Here is a 20,664-nt window from a genome sequence, read left to right on the forward strand (position 1 = left end):
TTGAAGATTTGAAAAGGCTACAAGAATTGAGGTGGCTGAATGAAAAAAGAAGAATGTTGAATGAAAAAAAAAAAAAGGAGAAAATTCATTGAAGGGAGTGCAAATCCCTTCAGATTTTGTTGAATGTGTAGTTGGTATTACTTCATTGATTACAGCAACAATAAAATCACAAGTATGAGCATATAGTCAAGAAAGAGTTATGATTTGAATTATGTGGATATCTCTTTATTGTTCTTTCCACCAAGTATTTTTCCAATTTACTTTGATTTTCCATATCCATTTCATTCTTAACCCTCACCCTGTGTCTTGTCATTACAATCTAATTGAAGACCTTTTGATCTCTAATTTTGGTTTGACTACATTAGCGGAGAACATTTCTGAAAATTGGACTTATGGGGTTAAGTTTGGAGAGAGTTCTTCTGGTTTCAGTTGTTCTACTTTTATCTGAGTTTGTAGGTGTTTTGGAGCTAAGTTGACTATATCACACAAACACTCAAGGTCTTAACTTTAGGTTGAAGTAAATGCTTAACTTTTGCTTGACAAATTACTAAATTTTTTTATTGATTTTCTATCTATCTTTGAAGTTAAAAGAGTAAGATACTAGTGATGAAATCAAAACTCAGATCATGGCTTGGTGAGTGATGAAACTTCTCTGTGGGGTCAAGTTGATAGTCTATAGTGGTCTTTTATTTTTATTTATTTTTTTGTTTAAGGACAAACAAAGTTGTAAGTTTGGGGGTGTTTGATGACTTGCATAATTTCTTATATTTTATCCCTTCTTAACTTTAAAATTTAGTCTAAATATCATATTATTAGACTAAAATGCTAAAATGTTAATAGAAATCATTGAAATTAATGTGTATTCTTGAATTGAGTTTCTATTTACTTTGAGATACTCCTGAGCAGATTTTTATGTTTAATTTCAGAGTTTATAAAAGAGCAAGTCCAAACTCATTTGAGTTCAAAGGACTTTCAAGTGGGCAAGACGTTGGAACAACCTAAGAACTTTCAATGAGTGTAGGACTCTTCAAATAATGATAATGATGGAGTAATTCGGATCAGAGTGCAAAACGCGCTAGCAGACAGCATGTACATGCTTTAGTATTTTAATCATAACTTTACGTTCCAATATCGGATTGATGTGATTCTTGATGTGTTGGAAATCTATCTTAAATGGCTACAAAGTTGTCTCTAATAAGGTTTTCCAAATTCGAACTCCTTAAGCGTATACGTGGCTACCAATTTGAGTCCTAAAATTTAGGCGATTTTGTATGCGGGAATATGAAAACACTAGGGTTTCTTTCCTACCCTATTTAAGCATAACATTAGCACGAAATTGAAGAGTTTTTTGAGAGGAACATTTCTTTGGAGTTTTTCCTTTTAGACGCTGCGGCTTGCGAGGGACGACACTGCAGACTATGATGAGCATTTTCAGTATTCATTTTCTTCTATTCTTCTCTCAGAAATATTATGGTAAATTCGTTTATGTTAAATTTCATTTTTAGCATGAACTAAATTTTCTTTACTCTAGAAAAATGATATAATCTAGTTTCGAACTATGCTTGCTTTTCTATATTAATTTGAAGTAATTCTCTTCTATGTTTGTCTGATTTATTCTGAGCTTATTGCTTCTAATTAATTGGCCATTAATTAGATGATTTTGATCTTGTGATTTGCTGTCGAAAGAGAGAATTATAGGATAGATCTTAGATATTTTGGCATAGGTAAATATAGAGATCGAAAGACTTATATGAACCTATGTAGTATTAAAATCATTGGTCTTATTGCTTTCTTGCTTTATTAATTTGCATACTCTTGTATAAAATGATGAACAAGAATAATTTCTAATTGACTGTCGAAAGAGGCTTTTGGATGTTTGTGGACATTTGCTAACAAACAGAGAGAATTAAATTTAATTAATTAGATGAGTAAAGCATAGTGAGGAATTAGATGAAATCGATTTCCTAGAAGTTTTGTTTCTCATTGATTTAATTTTTGAATAATATCTTTCTTTTCTTTTAAGTATTTTCTTTGAATTAATTTTATTTTAATTTTTAATTACAAAAATCTTAGTGACTTTTCTAAATAAAGTCGAGATTAATAAAATTTCGGTATTTGTCAAAAGTAAGTTACCAATCCCTGAGAACGATACTATTCTCATTAATTTACTATAAAACAATGATATAGTGTATTTGCAGTTTTGCACTGATCAAGTTTTTAATTGCACTTAGGGGTGTAAAACAAACTAGTGAACCGGTAAATCAGACCGGACCGTACTGAACCAGTAGGTTTGGTCTGGTACCGAGTTTGGTTTGATCCGGTATCGATTTTATTTTTCTTAAAACTAGTCAAAATCGGTCCGGCTCCAATTTTTCCTTTTCTAAAATCGGATTGGACCGAACCGGACTGGTTCATATATATATTATAATTTTTTATATTGTATATAATTTTTATATATCATATATAATTATATTGAAAATAGTTTTTTATTATATGATAAATTACTAATTAATATAATATTAAATTTTAAAATCTTATATCACTATAGTCTATTGTATTAATAGTTATATTAATACTATATCACTATATATTATAATATATCACTATATTATATATTATAATATATCACTATATTTTAAAATTTAATATATCACTATATTCTATAATACAATTATAATATATATTATACTATAATATATTATCACTATAATATTATATACTATAATATACTATTAAAACGGATCGAAACTGGTAAAATTGGAAGTACCGGTTTAGGGGGCAACTGATCGCTTATTGAAAATGAATTGCTTATTGAAAATGTAAAACCGATACATATCGATTCGGTCTTAAATTTTGTCTAAAACCAGATCAAATCAGACCAATTACACCCCTCAAAGCCCTAAACTATTTTGTCATTTAACAATGTGAATTTTATATTGGTGCAGCTTGAGATGTTATCGAGTTAGTTAAGTTGGTTTATTATTGAGTTTTATTTCATATATTCTTAAATAATTTTTTTAAGCGAATTTTGAATTTATTCATCAAGTTTTAGTTGATTTATACATTTACTCCAATATCCTTGATTTTAAGACCTCTGGTCTATGCAAAAGACATGCCCATTAATTAAAAGTTGTGATTGATTTTGAGTGGAATATCTACATTTTCTAACCCCTTAAATGGTGCACGGCAACCTTAAGTCAAGTTAACTGTCTTGTTCGTTGAAAACTGCATGTTTGTACGATGGTGACCCTGCTATTGGGCAAAGAACCTATTGGCCCTCGGCTTGAGTTTATCCACTTCGTGTAGTATATTATTTTTAATATTATTATTTTAAAATTTAAAAAATTTAAATTATTTATTATATTTTATATAAAAATTTAAAAAATTATAATAATTAAATAAAATTAATCGTAATAATTGAAACCTCTTTATCCAAACCCCACCTAAAAAGTAAAGTGTTTTTCTAAGCCTTCCAACTTTTTATAAGGGCCTATTGGATTTAAGTTTTAACTTGATAATTTGTCATTCAACTCTTCGACAAAAGTCTTGTTTATTTTTAAAATTTTTCATCTTATCTAATTTAATTATTATAATTATTTTAAATTTTTATATAAAATAAAATAAATAATTTAACTTTTTTAAATTTTAAAACAAAACTAATAATAAAAAATATAAATTTTAATAATATTTAATTTAATTTTTAATTTTTACCTCACCTCGTATCTTTTTATAGATAAAAACAAACATGACCTAATTGTAGACTTTTCAGCTTCAAAAGTTATGATATTTGGTAGTGATGGATGGATCCTCCAGGGCTCGGATTTTCTGTCATTGTCATTAGTGAGTAACCGCTTGCAAGGCTGGCCTTATTCCAAACATCATCTCACAAATTATTGAGCTTGCATTTCTTGGACCTGTCCCATTACAGTAATCTTTATGGGAAAATTCCAAAGCCCTCAACTATTTTGTCATTTAACGATGTGAAATATTTTATGTTTGTGCAGCTTGAGATGTTATCGAGTTAGTAAAGTTGGTTTATTATTGAGTTTTATTTCATATATTCTTAAATTATTTTTTAAATGAGTTTTGAATTTATTCATCTTGTTTTAGTTGATTTATACATTTACTGTTAGTTTTTCATATTAGAAATGTTTAAAATATTTGATGTAAAGTAAAAATAATGTGAACCATTATCATTGTTCAATATATCAGTTCGGTTATCTAGATTTTGTGTTTTGATACTTGAACCAATGTATACTTTTTAGGGATATGAACCTTAACCGATTCCCAACTAAACAAATAGTTGTGTCCCTTGGTGAATTAGAAACCTTTTTAATGTATTCTCTAATATTTGAGAAGTTGTGACTTCTCAAAAGTGTTCATTCATTTAAGTTGTGACATTTCACAAATACTATTTCATTTATGTGATGTGATTTTTCACATGTACCATTTCATTTAAATAAGTTGTGACTTTTCACATGTGCCCTTTCATTCTTTATAAATAGGAAACTCCACTCATAAATTCATTAACTCTAAATTCTCTACAAAACTTAGAGAAATACCTCCTCATTCTCTTTGTCTTTCTTTCTTTGGATTTTGACTATTTTATATCGGGTTCGAGGATCTCCTTTTGTGTGCACCGACGAGGAGATTAACGGGAACCGACGTTGTTGTATCTTAGGAGTAGACTATCAAGAAGCCTAGTGCATGTTTAATACTGGAGGCGGCAAAATCTATTCTAAGGAAAGCGTCTATTACAACGTACCTCAACACCGAATTTTCTCTTTTAAATTTATTTTTGTTATTTTACATAGTCTCTAATTTATAAAACATTTCTGAATATTGTGGCTGATTTTGAGTGGAATATCTAGATTTTCTAACCCCTTAAATGGTGCACGGCAACCTTAAGTCAAGTTAACTGTCTTGTTTGTTGAAAACTGCATGTTTGTACGATGGTGACCCTGCTATTGGGCAAAGAACCTATTTGCCCTCCGCTTTAGTTTATCCACTTCGTGTAGTATATTATTTTTAATATTATTATTTTAAAATTTAAAAAATTAAATTATTTATTTATTTTATATAAAAATTTAAAAAAATTATAATAATAAAATAAAATGAATCGTAATAATTGAAACCTCTTTATCCAAACCCCACCTAAAAAGTAAAGTGTTTTTCTAAGCCTTCCAACTTTTTATAAGGGCCTATTAGATTTAAGTTTTAACTTGATAATTTGTCATTCAACTCTTCGACAAAAGTCTTATTTATTTTTATAAAATTTTTCATCTTATCTAATTTAATTATTATAATTATTTTAAATTTTTATATAAAATAAAATAAATAATTTAATTTTTTTAAATTCTAAAATAAAAATAATATTAAAAAATATAAATTTTAATAATATTTAATTTAATTTTTAATTTTTACCTCACTTCATATCTTTTTATAGATAAAAACAAACATGACCTAATTGTAGACTTTTCAGCTTCAAAAGTTATGATATTTGGTAGTGATGGATGGATCCTCCAGGACTCGGATTTTCTGTCATTATCATTAGTGAGTGACCGCTTGCAAGGCTGGCCTTATTCCAAACATCATCTCACAAATTATTGAGCTTGCATTTCTTGGATCTGTCCCATTACAGTAATCTTTATGGGAAAATTCCAAAGCCCTCAACTATTTTGTCATTTAACGATGTGAAATATTTTATATTGGTGCAGCTTGAGATGTTATCAAGTTAGTTAAGTTGGTTTATTATTGAGTTTTATTTCATATATTCTTAAATTATTTTTTAAACGAGTTTTGAATTTATTCATCAAGTTTTAGTTGATTTATTCATTTTTAGAAGAAATAAATGTCATTATTGAAATTATATATATTTTTCCAATTTGTATTATTAACTAACTACACCATTTAATTAATTGGTTAGGTCTACTATATATAAAAGAAAAATTCAAATATTAAGCCGGTTTGTAGAACACACGTAATAAAATATTTACATAATATAATTTGATTTAAAAAATACTTAAAAAAATACACACAAAATAAATAAGTGCAAAATTCACTTATCAGTTGAAACTCTCGATACACCTTTTGGTGGCTCTAGCAGTTCCTTAAGTGATATAAATGTTGTGATCTACTAGTTTGAGAATAAAATAATTCTATATAAAAATATGATACTTGTAATAATTAAACTATTTTTAACTTTTTATAAAGTTTTGATCATGAACTACGGAACTAGTCTCGTCTTTCTACATATAAAATTGTTACATATCTGTATATATCACTGAATATATATATATATAATATTATTTTTTCTTTAGATTTTTAAATATGAATAAAGATGTTATCATTTTTTTAAAGATGGAAAAATTCAATAAAATATCGATGAATACCAAGTTTTATCAGTTTAAATTACGTTTAATAAATGAACAAGTTTGAATTTATCCGAATAGAGTTCGAACTATTAATTCGTAAATAGGCCTTAAGCTAATGGCATTGCAGAGTCTATTATTCAACAAACACGTACAAGACGTGGAAGAAGTAAATTAAACGTCATGACTCATGGCCGTGGGCTCGAACTGATTTCTTTTTCTGGACCCACTTTTCTCTCCTAATCGTAATTTCAGGACGATGGAATCTCTTCAAATACAAGCTGTGACATCTCCCTTGTTCTTCGATCCTGATCTCACTGTAACAACACTACTATATATATACTTCCAATACCTCAACCAATATATACGCTATTACTCATGGCGAACCCAACTTCTTTCCTCTTCCTCCTTTCTCTGACGCTGCTTTTGCTACAATCTTACCTATTTAGATTTGCTAATGCAGAAATTCTAAACATTACCACCGATAAATCTGCTCTTCTTGCATTGAAAGCCCACGTTTCTTCTAAGGATCCTCACCATGTTTTCATAAGCAACTGGTCCTCCAACACTCCTATTTGCACTTGGGTCGGTGTTTCCTGTGGTTCTAAACATCTCCGAGTCAAAGCTTTAAACCTTTCCTACATGGACCTTGTAGGTACCATTCCTCCGCACATTGGAAATCTTTCGTTCCTGGTTAGTCTAAGCATAGGCAACAACAGTTTTCATGGTTCATTGCCAAATGAGTTGTCTCGTCTTTATCGGTTGCAATTCCTAGACTTGAGTTATAATGAATTCAGCGGAGAAATCCCACCATGGATGGGTTTGCTAAATAAACTTCAAACATTGTTTCTTTGTGGTAACAATTTCGAAGGTAGTATTCCACAGTCTCTATCTAACATATCATCATTGCAGCGGATTAATCTTGCATATAACCAGCTTTCAGGCTCCATACCATCCTCTATGTTCAAGATGCCTACCTTGAAACAAATTGTCCTCCTCTCGAATAAGCTTTCAGGTCCAATAACCTCCATTTTCTTCAATGCGTCTTCACTACTACAATACATTCACCTCGGTGATAATGAGTTATCTGGTGGACTACCGACGTATATGTTTGATCAGCTTCCCAACTTACAATTTCTTTCTGTCTCACGTAACCATTTCTCTAGTGTACTCCCAAAAATAGGGAACTTAACCATGCTTGGATCATTATTCCTTTATGAAAACAACTTTGAAGGTACATATGTTTAGGTTTATATTCTTTTGTTGGTAATTTGCAAACTCCAAAATTAATTTCTGGATCTTAAATGTTTCACAGGTACAATTCCATCCTCGTTGCTGAAGTGTACTCAGCTGGAAATTTTAGATATGTGGAAGAATAATTTCACAGGAAGACTACCTCCAGAAATAGGGAATTTAACTATGCTTACGTTCTTAAATCTTGCCGAGAACAAGTTTGAAAGTACGTATTCTGAGAATATTTTATTACTATTCATTCTTTTATCTTTATTTTTCACATATTTTTTACTACTATTCACTATTATTCAATATTTTATTATTATTATTTTATTTATATTCACATAATATCTGATATCACCTCACTATCTAAACGTAACCTTAATCTTGTTTTAGCGAAATATACATGGTATGCATGATTTATAGATGATCATATCTGATTAAGTAATTTTTCAATTGAAAGCACAAAAATAGTTTTCCACAACATATATATGTGCATGGAAGATTAATTTACTGTAGTCTAGGAAAATAAAATGTATATAGAGGATAAATAATCCTCATTAATGCTCCTTTCTGAACATCATTCTTTCTTATTTTTCATTAAGAAATTGGGCATTTTTTTTAATAATCGAGGATCATACTTTTATCCATTAATTGCGCATGAAATCAATAACTAGTAGTTGACAGTGGAATGACTTTGTTTCACCATGACCCGAAAATTAAAGTGGAATTTTTGGTCATTAATTAGAAGTAGAGAGATATATATAATAAAATTTAAAATAAAAATTTAATAGAGATTCACAAGCTTGTTATTGTTCATGTCCCCAATATAGTAAAATCCCTGTGTACGTGTATTAATGTACAAGATCAAAATCAGACGAAGAATCCATGAAGACCGACCGACATTGTTTGAGGAAAAATCTATGGAAATATCCAAGGATAAATATTAAATCGATCCAAGAACGTATTATTTCCTCGTATATTTAGAATCATGGAAACATATCTAATTAGCAGGGCTGAAAACTGAACCTACCGATAGGACTAGGGAAGAGCTAGAGAACCGGTAGGACTAGTTCCAGCTGGTTTGGCGCTCTGGGACAAGAGACGAGAGAGAGACATGGGACGGAGAGAGAAGATCAGAGCGAAAATGATAAAACGAAACGGTTTAATTTAATTTAATTTTTTTGTTAAACATGAAACATTCATTGAAATCAAATAGAATCCTTACAAATAGCCAAATAGCTTGACTTATAAATGAAGGACAATAATCCCACCATATCACAACATCATCAACTTCTCATGCATGTCTTGTCAATTGATGAGCAGCCATATTACCCAATCGGTTAACATACACTACTTTTGCTTCTTGAAAACCCATCATGAGTCTTCGAATATTTTGTAGAATAAAATCAAAATCTGTTAGAAACTCAGATATATCATTCAAAACATGAACAAGTATCAAATAATTTGTTTCTAGCAACACTTTTGGAACTACCCATTGAGCACATAATTGTAATATTCCCCTTAACAAAGCTGTAGCCTCAATAAATTCTACAGATGATACTTCTCTTTCAGACTTACTACAAGCCACTATGACATCCCGATTATGGTCTCTCAGAATTACCCCAACCCCAGCAGAATTTCTATCGCAAAAAATAGCCCTATCAACATTCAATTTCAAAAAACCAATAGGAAGAGGATTCAAAGATACAACACTGTTTATCTTTTTATTAGAGACATCAAATACTTGTAACTGCTTGAACTCATGCTGTATAGAAAGAGCATTATTCACTACTACATTAAGGCTTGCTTGTTTTTAGAGATGAGTTGAGATTAAAGTTAAAAAGTTGAATAAAATATTGTTAGAATATATTTTTTAATATTATTTTTATTTTGAGATGTGAAAAAGTTGAATTGTTTATTTTATTTTGTATTGGAAGTTGAGGAAATTATAATAATTAGATGAGATGAGATGAGATGAGATGTTTTCTGAAAGTAAACGAGGCTAAAATGCAAAGAGACATGCTCATAGATAAATATATTTCTTCTATACCAAATCGCCTAAGCAATTGCTATAAACCTGGACAACAACTCCTCTACACCTCTTTCTCGAGCTAAGTTTGCCAATTCCCAAAAAGAAAGTTCACAATCCACATTACCCAGAAGAGGACAATAATCCATCCATACCTTCCTCACATCTACACAATAAAATAGTGCATGAGCAACATCTTCACTTATTCGAGCACAAACCCCACACTGGTCATCCTCCAACGCACGTCTCTTCTTCAAGTTCTGATAAGTGGGTAGCCATTCTTGACATGCTTTCTATGCAAATATCTTCATTTTTTTCGGTAACTTCACACTCCACAAACACTTCCAAAACCATGTTTGACTACTTTCTCTAGAATGCTGGCTGCCTTCCTGTTCTTGACCTTGCTATAGCACTCTATAAGCACTCCTAACAAAATAAACACCATTTTCTCATGAACCCAAACAAAGCATCATCTGAACTTATAGAAACATTCATTTTCAGGATCTGTTGCACCACATTTGGATTGAAAAGAGCTCTTAGTTCTTGAACCTTCCACCAACCTGTGTTTTTATCAATTAGAGTTTGAACTCTTAAGTTCTCGTCAATCTCATTATCAACTTGATGAATTTCCAACAAATTAGAATCGGGAACCCATGGATCTTTAAAGACTCTTATTGATTTTTCGTTGCCCACTCTCCACCTACAACCCCTTGCCAACCCTTGAACAGCTTCCCAAATCCCCTTCCAAATATAGGATGAATTAAGGCCAACTTTTGCTTCAAATAAGCAGGTATTAGGGAAATACCTGGCTTTATAGATTCTGTGAAGGAGAGAACCCTCATTCTTTAGAACTCTCCATCCTTGTTTGGCTAGGAGAGCCAAATTAAATAATCTTAAATCTTTAAAACCCATGCCTCCTCTATACCTTGAAGTGCAAAGTTTCTTCCAACTCACCCAATGAATTTTATTTCCCTGAGATTGGTTTCCCCATCAAAATTTAGCCATCATCATCTCTAACTCATAACACAAAGACTTAGGAAAATAAATTTAAATTAAACGGTATTATTTTATTTAAGAACAAATAAAATATATATAATGGTTGATTAATGAGTTTGAACATGGTTGAAATTAGAACCAAACCTATTGACAGGCTTAGTTTGGATGTCAAGGTATTCTCATGTATTCTGAGAATACCTCACCAGTACTATTCATTATTTTATCATTACCTTTTAATACTATTCACTACCATTCAATATTTTATTATTACTTTTTCATTACTATTTACAGAATACCTCACTATCCAAATGTAACATAAATCTTTGTTCTTATCTTTGGCTGTTATGGTCAACTATATTAGTTGACATCTTAGTTTTTTGTATAGGAATGTTGTGCAGCTAACTGGTATGATTTACTATATGCACCTTTCTTAATAAACATATATACAAATTATTATTCATGACATACTTGTGCAGGTGCAATACCGAGTCAAGTTGGAAGTCTGCAAAACCTAGAGCTATTCAGTATTGAAACAAACTATTTTTCTGGGCCGATCCCGTATGAGATCTTCAATATCTCAACTTTACAAAAAGTTTCGATGTTATCAAATAATCTCTCAGGTGACCTTCCATCAAATATGGGCCTTTTTCTTCCAAATCTTGGGTTCCTTTCTCTTGGTGATAATGAAATAAGTGGAACGATTCCAAACTTTATTGTTAATGCTTCAATGCTCTTCATTCTAGATTTGGATTCAAACTCTTTCTCTGGCTCAATTCCAGAAGCAATTGGTTATTTAAGGTTCCTCGAGATTCTAAATCTCAGATCAAATAAGTTGACAATTTCGTATTCAGAACTGAGGAGCATTTTCTCTTCTTTGTCAAGCTGCAAAAATCTCAAATTTTTAATTTTGTCCAACAATCACTTGAATGACGTCCTTCCCAATTCAGTTGGGAACCTCTCAACCTCTCTTCAAATACTTCACTTACATGACTGCAATATTAAGGGCAACATTCCAGAAGAGATTGGCAATTTAAGTAGCTTGATTGCTTTGACCCTATCCCACAATGAACTGGGAGGACCTGTTCCAACTACAATTGGAAGATTGCACAAGCTCCAAGGTTTGTTTCTTTATGGTAACAGACTAAAATGTTCAATCCCATATAAGCTTTGCCATTTAGGAAGCTTGGATACACTAAGTTTAAGCAGTAATGAGCTTTATGGACACATTCCTGCATGCATAGATAACATGACTTCATTAAGAAATCTTGACTTGGGTTTCAACCAATTAACTTCTTCAATTCATTCGAGCTTGTGGAGGCTTACAGATCTCTTGTTGGTTAACTTATCATCGAATTTTCTTAATGGCCCTCTATCTTTAGATATTGGGAATATGAATGTCTTGAGAACATTAGATTTGTCAAAAAACCAAATAACAGGTTGTATCCCGGATACAATTGGTGGGCTAAAAAGTATTGTCAATCTATCTTTGGCAGTCAATCAACTAGATGGCTCAATTCCTACATCTATTGGTGAATTGATAAGCTTAGAGGTTTTAGATCTTTCCTACAATAACATATATGGAGAGATTCCCAAGTCATTAGAAAAACTCTCATTCTTGAAACATCTAAATTTGTCATTCAATAAACTACAAGGAGAAATTCCTTCAAGAGGACAATTTGTACACTTCTCAGCTACATCATTCATGTCAAACAATGGACTTTGTGGTGAGGCTCGAATGCAAGTACCCCCATGCAAAGGAAAAAAGGCCGTAGGAATGCAAATACTGAAATATGTGTCAATGGTAGTGGGGTTAATGGTACTTGGAGTGTGTCTCATATTTTTCTCAATAAGACGCCATAAGAGGAATGCTAAATTGTCACATGACACAAATTCAATGCCTTTAGCAACATGGAGGAGAATTTCACATCAAGAACTTATTCAAGCAACAGAGGGGTTCAGTGCAAATAACTTACTTGGAGAAGGGAGTTTTGGGTTTGTTTACAAAGGAACACTCTTAGAAGGTACAATTGTTGCTATAAAAGTTTTAAATTTGCAAGTGGAGGGGGCATTCAAAAGCTTTCACAAAGAATGTGAGGTATTACGCAATATTCGTCACCGGAATCTTGTCAAAATCATTACTGCTTGTTGTAACATGGACTTCAAAGCCTTGGTATTAGAATACATGCCTAATGGGAACCTAGATATGTGGTTGTACTCCGAAAACTGTTGCCTGAATATGTTACAAAGGCTAAATATAATGATTGATGTGGCAACAGCAGTAGAATACCTTCATCTTGGTTATGCAACACCTATTGTTCATTGTGATCTGAAGCCTGCCAATGTCTTATTAGATGAAGACATGGTTGGACATGTTGCTGATTTTGGCATCGCCAAACTCCTTGGTGATGGAGTTTCTCTAACACAAACAATGACTCTCGCTACAATTGGATATATGGCACCAGGTGAGGTTAAGTTCCATGTTTACCATTCTAGTACATACTCTCATATAAACACATAATATTGTTCTCTTTTGGTATTATATTGACCCTTTTCATTTTAGTACCATATAATTATATTTTCTCACAATAAGTTGTAACATATGCATAGAGTATGGATCTGAAGGACTTGTTTCTACAAGGGGAGATGTGTATAGTTATGGCATTTTATTGATGGAAACTTTCACAAGAAAGAAGCCCACAAATGATATGTTTACTGGAGAAATGAGCTTGAAGTGTTTGGTACAAGAATCATTAGCCCTTTCTGTACTTGAAGTTGTTGACTCCAGTTTGTTAAGCAATGAAAATGATTATGCTGCAATGGAGGAGTGTTTGCTATCCACCATGGGATTGGCTTTGCGTTGTTGTGCCAACTCGCCTGAACAGAGGATTGGTATAGAAAATGTTTTAGCTACACTCAACAAGATCAAATTGAAGTTTCTCAAAGATATTAGTGGACGCTAATCATGTGAGAGAATAAGGTTAGTTTATAGCTATTGATTTCATGTTTATGGCTTTCCCTATGGTAATATTTACAGTAAATTGGGACTCTCCTAAAATGAGACTTTTTTATGGTAATTAGTTTGTCATGGAACTTACTAGCTAATAGAAGTTAGAAGTTTACATATGTTGTAGCCGATGATTGGAGTTAATATCATTAGCATCCAATGGGTTTTGAAATCATATTCAAAGCAATGGAGGCAAACAAAATCATTGTTTCCACTCTTGTGGCATAAGGGGAGAAGAGTTTTTTTTTCGTACTTGTGACGTTCGTATATGTCATTGTCTGTAGACATGCTTAATTAATACAATTAGGGAAGGGTCAGGGTGGTTTCAAGTATATATGAAATCATACCTTTTTCTGTACATGTAGTTACTTGAAAATTGGTAGGCTTTTTCTGTACATGCTTCTTTGTACTTATTTTCATTGCACTATAGATATACACTCCCTTAGAAATCCTCCAAATCGCTAGAGGAGGAGGCCGACTCCTCCTTCTCCTTTCTCTTTCCCTTTTATCTCCATCCCTTCTCCTCTCCTTCTCCTTCCATCTTTTCTCTTCTCTTCTTAATTTATTTTGTTTTCTTCAAAGCTGAAAAGGTGGATCTACAGTTTTTCGGCACCTCCCACCATCTGATTATTCAAATATGATTTTTATGACTAATTTCGAAGTCTATCGGAGTAGATTTAAATTGTAAGTCGTCTTTTTTACATCTATCTTTTTGCTTTCATTGTTGTTTCATTTTGCTTAGTTAAAAAATAAAATAAAAAAGAGATCGTCTCTTGGACGTTTTGTCCGTAGAGGGTAAGTCATTTTATCCTATGGAGGGTGGGGTATGAGTCTCTATTTTAGGCAGAGTGCTATCTCTTTGTACTTATTTTAATTGCACTATAGATATACCAGCCTCAAAGGAATTTGTGTACTAGTTCGAGCTCCAAACACAGTAGTTGGCTTGTGATCTAAGAATTTTTCTGTATGTATCCAGTCATGGATGTAACTTTTCTCTGATGAATAAATGCAGTTAGTTTCCCATAAAAAAAAGTACAGAGCAGCATGAATTCTTGCCATTTTCTACCCAAGTCTTTTCAAAATCATCATTATTATATCATGCAAAAGAGCAGTCAGTCTAAGGAAGCAATTACTTTGCCAGATTTATGTCTACTATACAAGAATTTGATCAAATGGCAGAGAACCTCAACCTAAGCTTTCTTTTATTCACTGGAAAAAAAATTAAAATACTTATGCGAATGTGAATGATGTGATTTATGCAGGTTAGTTGTATTTTCTCTATTTCACAAAAGATGTAAAAAATTTGGATCTGTAAACCTGATTCCAAATTCATGGCATTTTCCATATATCCGTCTCCTAATCCCAAGCTCACTGATATTCCTTCCAGCAAGTCTCTAGCTAGTTTTCGGGTTCTTTTGCCGTACTCAGGCCAATGAGATCGATCTCTGTGGCAACAAATACAAGAGCCAATTGAAATTAAATTGACATGGTTCCATTGAAATGGAAACTAGAAAGCATATTATCCATCAGTTTAGGGTCCATGATTAGAAGTCAGTTACCATGGAGACTAGAAGTCCGTTCGACTTTGTCACAAGTTTACAATTGGCATTTCTTCAAGATATGTTCATTTGCATTGTCATATGTTTATGTTTGAAAATCAAATAAACTAGATTAGTGGTGTTATCGCAGGCAACCAAAAATAAAACCTATGCTCCTAAAAATACATATAGTAGTGCAAGTAAGGATCGTTCTCACGAAGAGTATTTAGCTTAGTTTTATGCTACGTGAACAAGGATTGGGGGGGGTTTGAGTATAACGAAAACAATTTTAAGAAGACCAACTAAGGAACAATTCAAATTAAATTATCGAAATCAATCAAAAGAATAAACCTTGGTCTAAGTCAACATCCACAGCGAAATTTTACAACTGATCATCAATGCAAGTATATATTAATTCGTACTTTGAATATTCATTGTTGGAATTATTTTTCTATCTCTCCTTAGTCACAATTAATTAGAAAACAAGTGATCTAATTAACCTTAACTACCAAACAACCTACGACAAGCGTTAAAGGTTTAATCTAGTAGCAGCCTTAAGAATTAGAGAGATCGATGACGCTAAACAACACAAGCACAAGCGGTTGCATTTAATTTTGTCGAGCATTCTTCCTAAGATCTAATAATTTTTGACGCAGCAAATCATCAATTCTTAGTTGCTTCAAAATTAGAGGGATCAAACAATTACGGATTTGATGTCTAATCTAGCAGTGGATTGCAATGAATAATAAACTAGTAGACCTCCTAGTAATTAAACGAGACAATCATAAAAATAGGCACAGAAAAATATTTGATACTCAAAGCATAAATTGAACACTAAAAACAAATTAGATCTCATAGTATTATTGATTCCGAGGCTTCTGTTTCCTTCTACTAATTATGAAAGTTTAGCCACACAAGGCCATCATAAAAATTGGAAGGAGAAGTTGAAGAAGAGGGAAGGGAGAGGCATTTCTTAGTCTCCTGATTTCTCCCCCCTCTTCACACGTTCAAATCAGTTTTTCTCAAGCCTAAAAAATATCCTAAAAATATTCTAAGTATTATCTTCAAATAACAATATCCAAATCTGATTAATTAAGGAAAATATTAAAAATAAAATAGAGTCCTAATATAACTAGGAAAGTGGTGTTTCCAACAGTAAACTTTCGTGCACCAGATCTTAAAACGTCCACATTTAAATCATGTATTTGAATTGTACGATAAGGCCGAATGTTTCGGAACGTTAGCAGTGCAGGTGTGTCAACTTCAAACCTGATTTCGACCTTGATGCAGCCAATATCTTTCAAAACTCAAAACATGAAAGTTGTAGTCGACTCCATCTCAATTGGAGCTTGGATAAGAGAGTTATGCCCAGATTACGAAGCGATGTCAAAACTATCCAGAATCACCCAATTAGTTTCGTTTTGCATTAAACGACTCCATTTGCATCCTAAATAAAAATATAAGAATAATGAGTACATTTTGGCACCAAATAAGTATAAAAAAATTAACATTAAGGGAGAAAAATATGACATTTTGCATTCTCATCAAATTCCCCCCCACTTAAGTTTTGCTCATCCTCAGGCAAAACTCAAGTTCACTTCCCCAAAAACACCAAGGTTGCTACACCATCAATTAAAGAACAACCAAGCTCTTCAAAACTCATAACATATCATGAACATTCTTAAACAAGTTACAATTACTTAGTAAGCATTTTCACTCAAAGATGGAGTAAACTAAATATGTAGACCCTTACAGAAATAAACACTCGACGCTCATGTGTTTGAAGGGTATGTCTTTCGTTCAAATTCATTCCAATGGAAATGCTCTATCATAGGCTCCACCACTGGATCACATGCATAACATGAATCATAAGGACTTTTCAAGGGTTGTAACGGGGTTTAGTATCAAGGTGAGAAATATTTGGGAGTGTAGCTCAAAATCCATCGAATTTAGTGGACCAAAAATGAATCAACTCAAGCTCGAAAATATAAGACATATAAAACCAATCACTCCATTCAGCAGCTTCTTCAATTTGGCTTTAAAGCAATTAGACCATGTAAAACTCCTGCATTGAAAAAGAGATCGTTCAAAAGGACATGAAACGATCATTCACAACAGCTTCCACCTTGTATATATCACGTATAAACAGACCCCTTTATTGAAATTTTAGGAGAAATTATAAACATGGATAGTTTGTAATATCAAAAACAATTTCCTCCATCACTCCTTTCTTCTTTTCTTTTCTTTTTTCTTTTCTTTCTTTTTTTTCACCAAAATTACATCAACAATGAAACTCACGAATTGAGAATGAGAACATGTTCTATTTTACCAATCATAGCCATACCACAAATCCAGACACCCCCAAACTTATTTCTTGCACATCCATACATATCATAATGATGAACAATGCTCTACTAGTTTTACGGCTTGGGTAAAGGCATTGCTTTTCGGGTTTAAAGCTTGTAACGTAGGTTCACAATAAACGAAAAAAAAACAATAAAGCTCAAAAGGGTTCAACAAAGGAAAAAAATTAACTACAAGGTAGGCTATTTGGCTTATGTAGCTTATAACAAAAATGGCCTTAATCATGTTCATGCATGCATGTGTCAATATGACCTCGACGAGAATCAAGACAAGTTCTAGAGAAATAAATCCATGGAAGAATATCTCACATGAAAGAAAATAGTGAGACTGATATGGATGTGTCAGTCTAAAGGCTCAAAATCTCACCGGCTTTTGTCTACCAAATTTAGTCACTACCATTCTCAAGGAAAATAACTAGACTAATTAATTCTAAGTTGGAAGACTACTTATTTAATCATGTTATGAAATTTTCAAACTTAATTGAATTTTGCTCATGACATACACAACCAAAAATCGTTGAAAATCACAAAAACAAAAAGCAAAACCTTTTTAAAAAAAAAAAAAAAAATTAAAACACAACCTAAATCCCCTCCCCCACACTTAAAACTTACATTGTCCACAATGTAAGGTGAAATGCAAAGAAAAAGCAAAAATAACCAAAATATAAATGCAAGAATAAGAAAACAAACTCCCATTGGGTTGCCTCCCAAGCAGCGCCTTTGTTTATTGTTGTTGGCTTGACTCAAGGCTTTCTTCTTCAATCAGTATAAATCGGATCCTCAAGGTCCAATTTTGCCACATTCTCTACTTGGAAACCTTCATAGAATGTCTTAAGTCTATGGCCATTTACCTTGAACACTTTGGAAGTTAACTTTGAATTTCAACTGCACCATGAGGAAAAACATTAGTAATAATAAAATGTCAAATCCAACGAGAACGCAACTTACCCGAAAACAAACGAAGCCATGAATGGTATAGAAGTACTTTTTGACCAATTTTAAACTCCTTCCTAGAGATCATCTTGTCATGAAATGCCTTCATATTTTCCTTATAAATCCTTGCACTCTCATAGGCATCATTGCAAATTTCCTCTAACTCTTGTAGTTGCAACTTCCTGTGTTCTCCACTTTCATCCATCTTCATGTTGAAACTCTTGATAGCCCAGTAATCCTTGTGTTCTAACTCAACTGGAAGGTGGCATGGTTTCCCAAACACCAACCGATACGGTGACATAACAATGGGCGTCTTGTATGCAGTCCTATACGCCCACAAGGCCTCATCCAAGCAAAAACTGCAATATTTTCTACTTGGATTGACCGTCTTTTCAATGATGGATTTGATCTCTCGATTTGACACTACCGCTTGTCCACTAGTTTGCGGATGATAGGCAGTTGACACCTTGTGGGTCACACGGTACTTTCTCAGCAAAGTCTCCACAGTTCAATTACAAAAGTGGGTGCCTCAATCACTTATTAGAGCTCTTGGAATTCCAAACCTGGAGAATATGTTAGACTTGATAAAATCTGTAACAACTTTAAAATCATCAGTCCTGGTAGCTTTAGCTTCCACCTATTTTGAGACATAATAAAAAACAAGCAAACTATAAACATAACATAAATATATAGGGAATGGTCTCATGAAATCGATGCCCCAAACATAAAAAATTTCGCAAAATTGTATGGGGGTTTGTGGCATCTCATTCCTTTGGAATATATTACCTGTCTTTTGAAAATGAACGCATGACTTACAAAAGGAATATGAATCTCAGAATAAAGACGGCCAATAGAAATCACATTCTTGCACTTTTCTCGCCGTCCTCTTAGCTCTAGAGTGTCCTCCACAAGCATAAGAATGACAAAACGTGATAATAGAAATAATTTCATTTTCAGGAATGCACCTTCTTATCACTTGATCTGCACAATGCTTCCATAAGTATGGGTCATCCCACACATAGTGTTTGGCATCACTCTTGATCTTATCTCTTTGAGCCTTAGACAAACTAGGAGGTAACATATTAGTAACTAAATAATTTACAATATTCGCATACCAAGGTAATGTCACACTCATGGAGAGCAATTGCTCGTTAGGGAACGTTTCCTGCAAACGAAGTTCATCCTCCACATGAACTAAACGACTCAAATTGTAACACCCGGACCCAAAATTTTTTTTTTTTTTTTATAGTTGGACTATGGATTTTATTTATTTATTTATTTATTTTGAGCTTGATATTTTAGGTTTTTATATTACGAACTTGAGTAGTGATTTTTTTTCTTTTTATTTGGAGATTTTGGCTGTTATTTTTAACTTTGGAAAAAACTTTCGGTTTATGAATATGTTCCTCACACGCACGACTCTAGCACTCCCACGCACGTACGCTTCTCTTCTCCTCAGCTTTAGGGTTTTGTATTTATTTTTTTTGTGTTTCCAATCACCCACGTTTTCACACGTTAACTTAAGTTCACACACATTTCCATTTATGGCAACCGCTCACACATATAGACATAACTCGTACGTCGATGATGGAAATGATCTCTAACTTGGACTAGAGTCCCACTACACCATCTAGAACTCAAGCCGCCTCCCCATTTAGTATCGGCGCAACCTGTGCATGCACAATATCTCCTCGGATCGCAGCTCCACTTCGCCGTTGGCCCCTTCTCAATCACCGTGGTACAATCCCACTGCCCAGCCACCCTGTCTCCTCCTTGGTCAAACAAACACCGAAGATGCCTATTTTAGTCCTCGAAAACAGAGCAGGTTTTTCTCTGCTTGCCGCCGTTTGACGCAGCCCAGCCGTGCAGTACCACCAGCCACTGCCACGCCCCTTCCTCGGCCAGGCCACCACAAGCCGCCAGTTTCGTCCGTTGAGCCATATCCCTCAGCCATTCAATACAGAAGCGCAGCCTTACCAAAGCTGAAGGACCTCTGTTTTTGCTTCCCGAAACAGAGCCACCACTCGCAACTATCCCCAGCACTTTCTTGCTGCCATCAACCACGGCAAGTGTATACAGAAACTGCCGACGAAGACTTCCTGTCACCTCAGTCCGCCGCAAGCCGCCTCAGGCCCTAGTAAGCACACGCCGTTTCTTTTATTTTTGTTTTCCTCTTTTCTCTCGGTTTCTCTCC

At 33.2% G+C, this 20,664-nt stretch overlaps 1 protein-coding gene across 1 annotated transcript; it reads left to right on the forward strand.

The window, feature by feature from the left end:
* Nucleotides 1–6,749: 6,749 nt before the first annotated feature.
* On the forward strand, nt 6,750–14,526 carry LOC108980729 (putative receptor-like protein kinase At3g47110). Its single transcript, XM_035692802.1, has 6 exons — nt 6,750–7,182; nt 7,255–7,605; nt 7,687–7,830; nt 11,109–13,094; nt 13,240–13,609; nt 13,764–14,526. The coding sequence occupies exons 1-5, from the start codon at nt 6,750–6,752 to the stop codon at nt 13,590–13,592; spliced, it is 3,267 nt and encodes a 1,088-aa protein (XP_035548695.1). The 3' UTR covers nt 13,593–13,609; nt 13,764–14,526.
* The last annotated feature ends 6,138 nt before the right edge of the window (nt 14,527–20,664 follow it).

The sequence above is a fragment of the Juglans regia genome, chromosome 8 (assembly GCF_001411555.2).
Source record: "Juglans regia cultivar Chandler chromosome 8, Walnut 2.0, whole genome shotgun sequence".
In the NCBI taxonomy this organism is placed as follows: Eukaryota; Viridiplantae; Streptophyta; class Magnoliopsida; order Fagales; family Juglandaceae; genus Juglans; species Juglans regia.

What these genes read in the sequence shown, in the direction of transcription:
- LOC108980729 (XM_035692802.1), top strand. Translation starts at nt 6,750, where the DNA reads ATGGCGAACCCAACTTCTTTCCTCTTCCTCCTTTCTCTGACGCTGCTT. An exon ending in ATTCAGCGGAGAAATCCCAC is followed by an intron (nt 7,183 to 7,254) that starts CATGGATGGGTT and finishes GTAGTATTCCAC; the next exon opens with AGTCTCTATCTAACATATCA. An exon ending in AATTGGATATATGGCACCAG is followed by an intron (nt 13,095 to 13,239) that starts GTGAGGTTAAGT and finishes ACATATGCATAG; the next exon opens with AGTATGGATCTGAAGGACTT.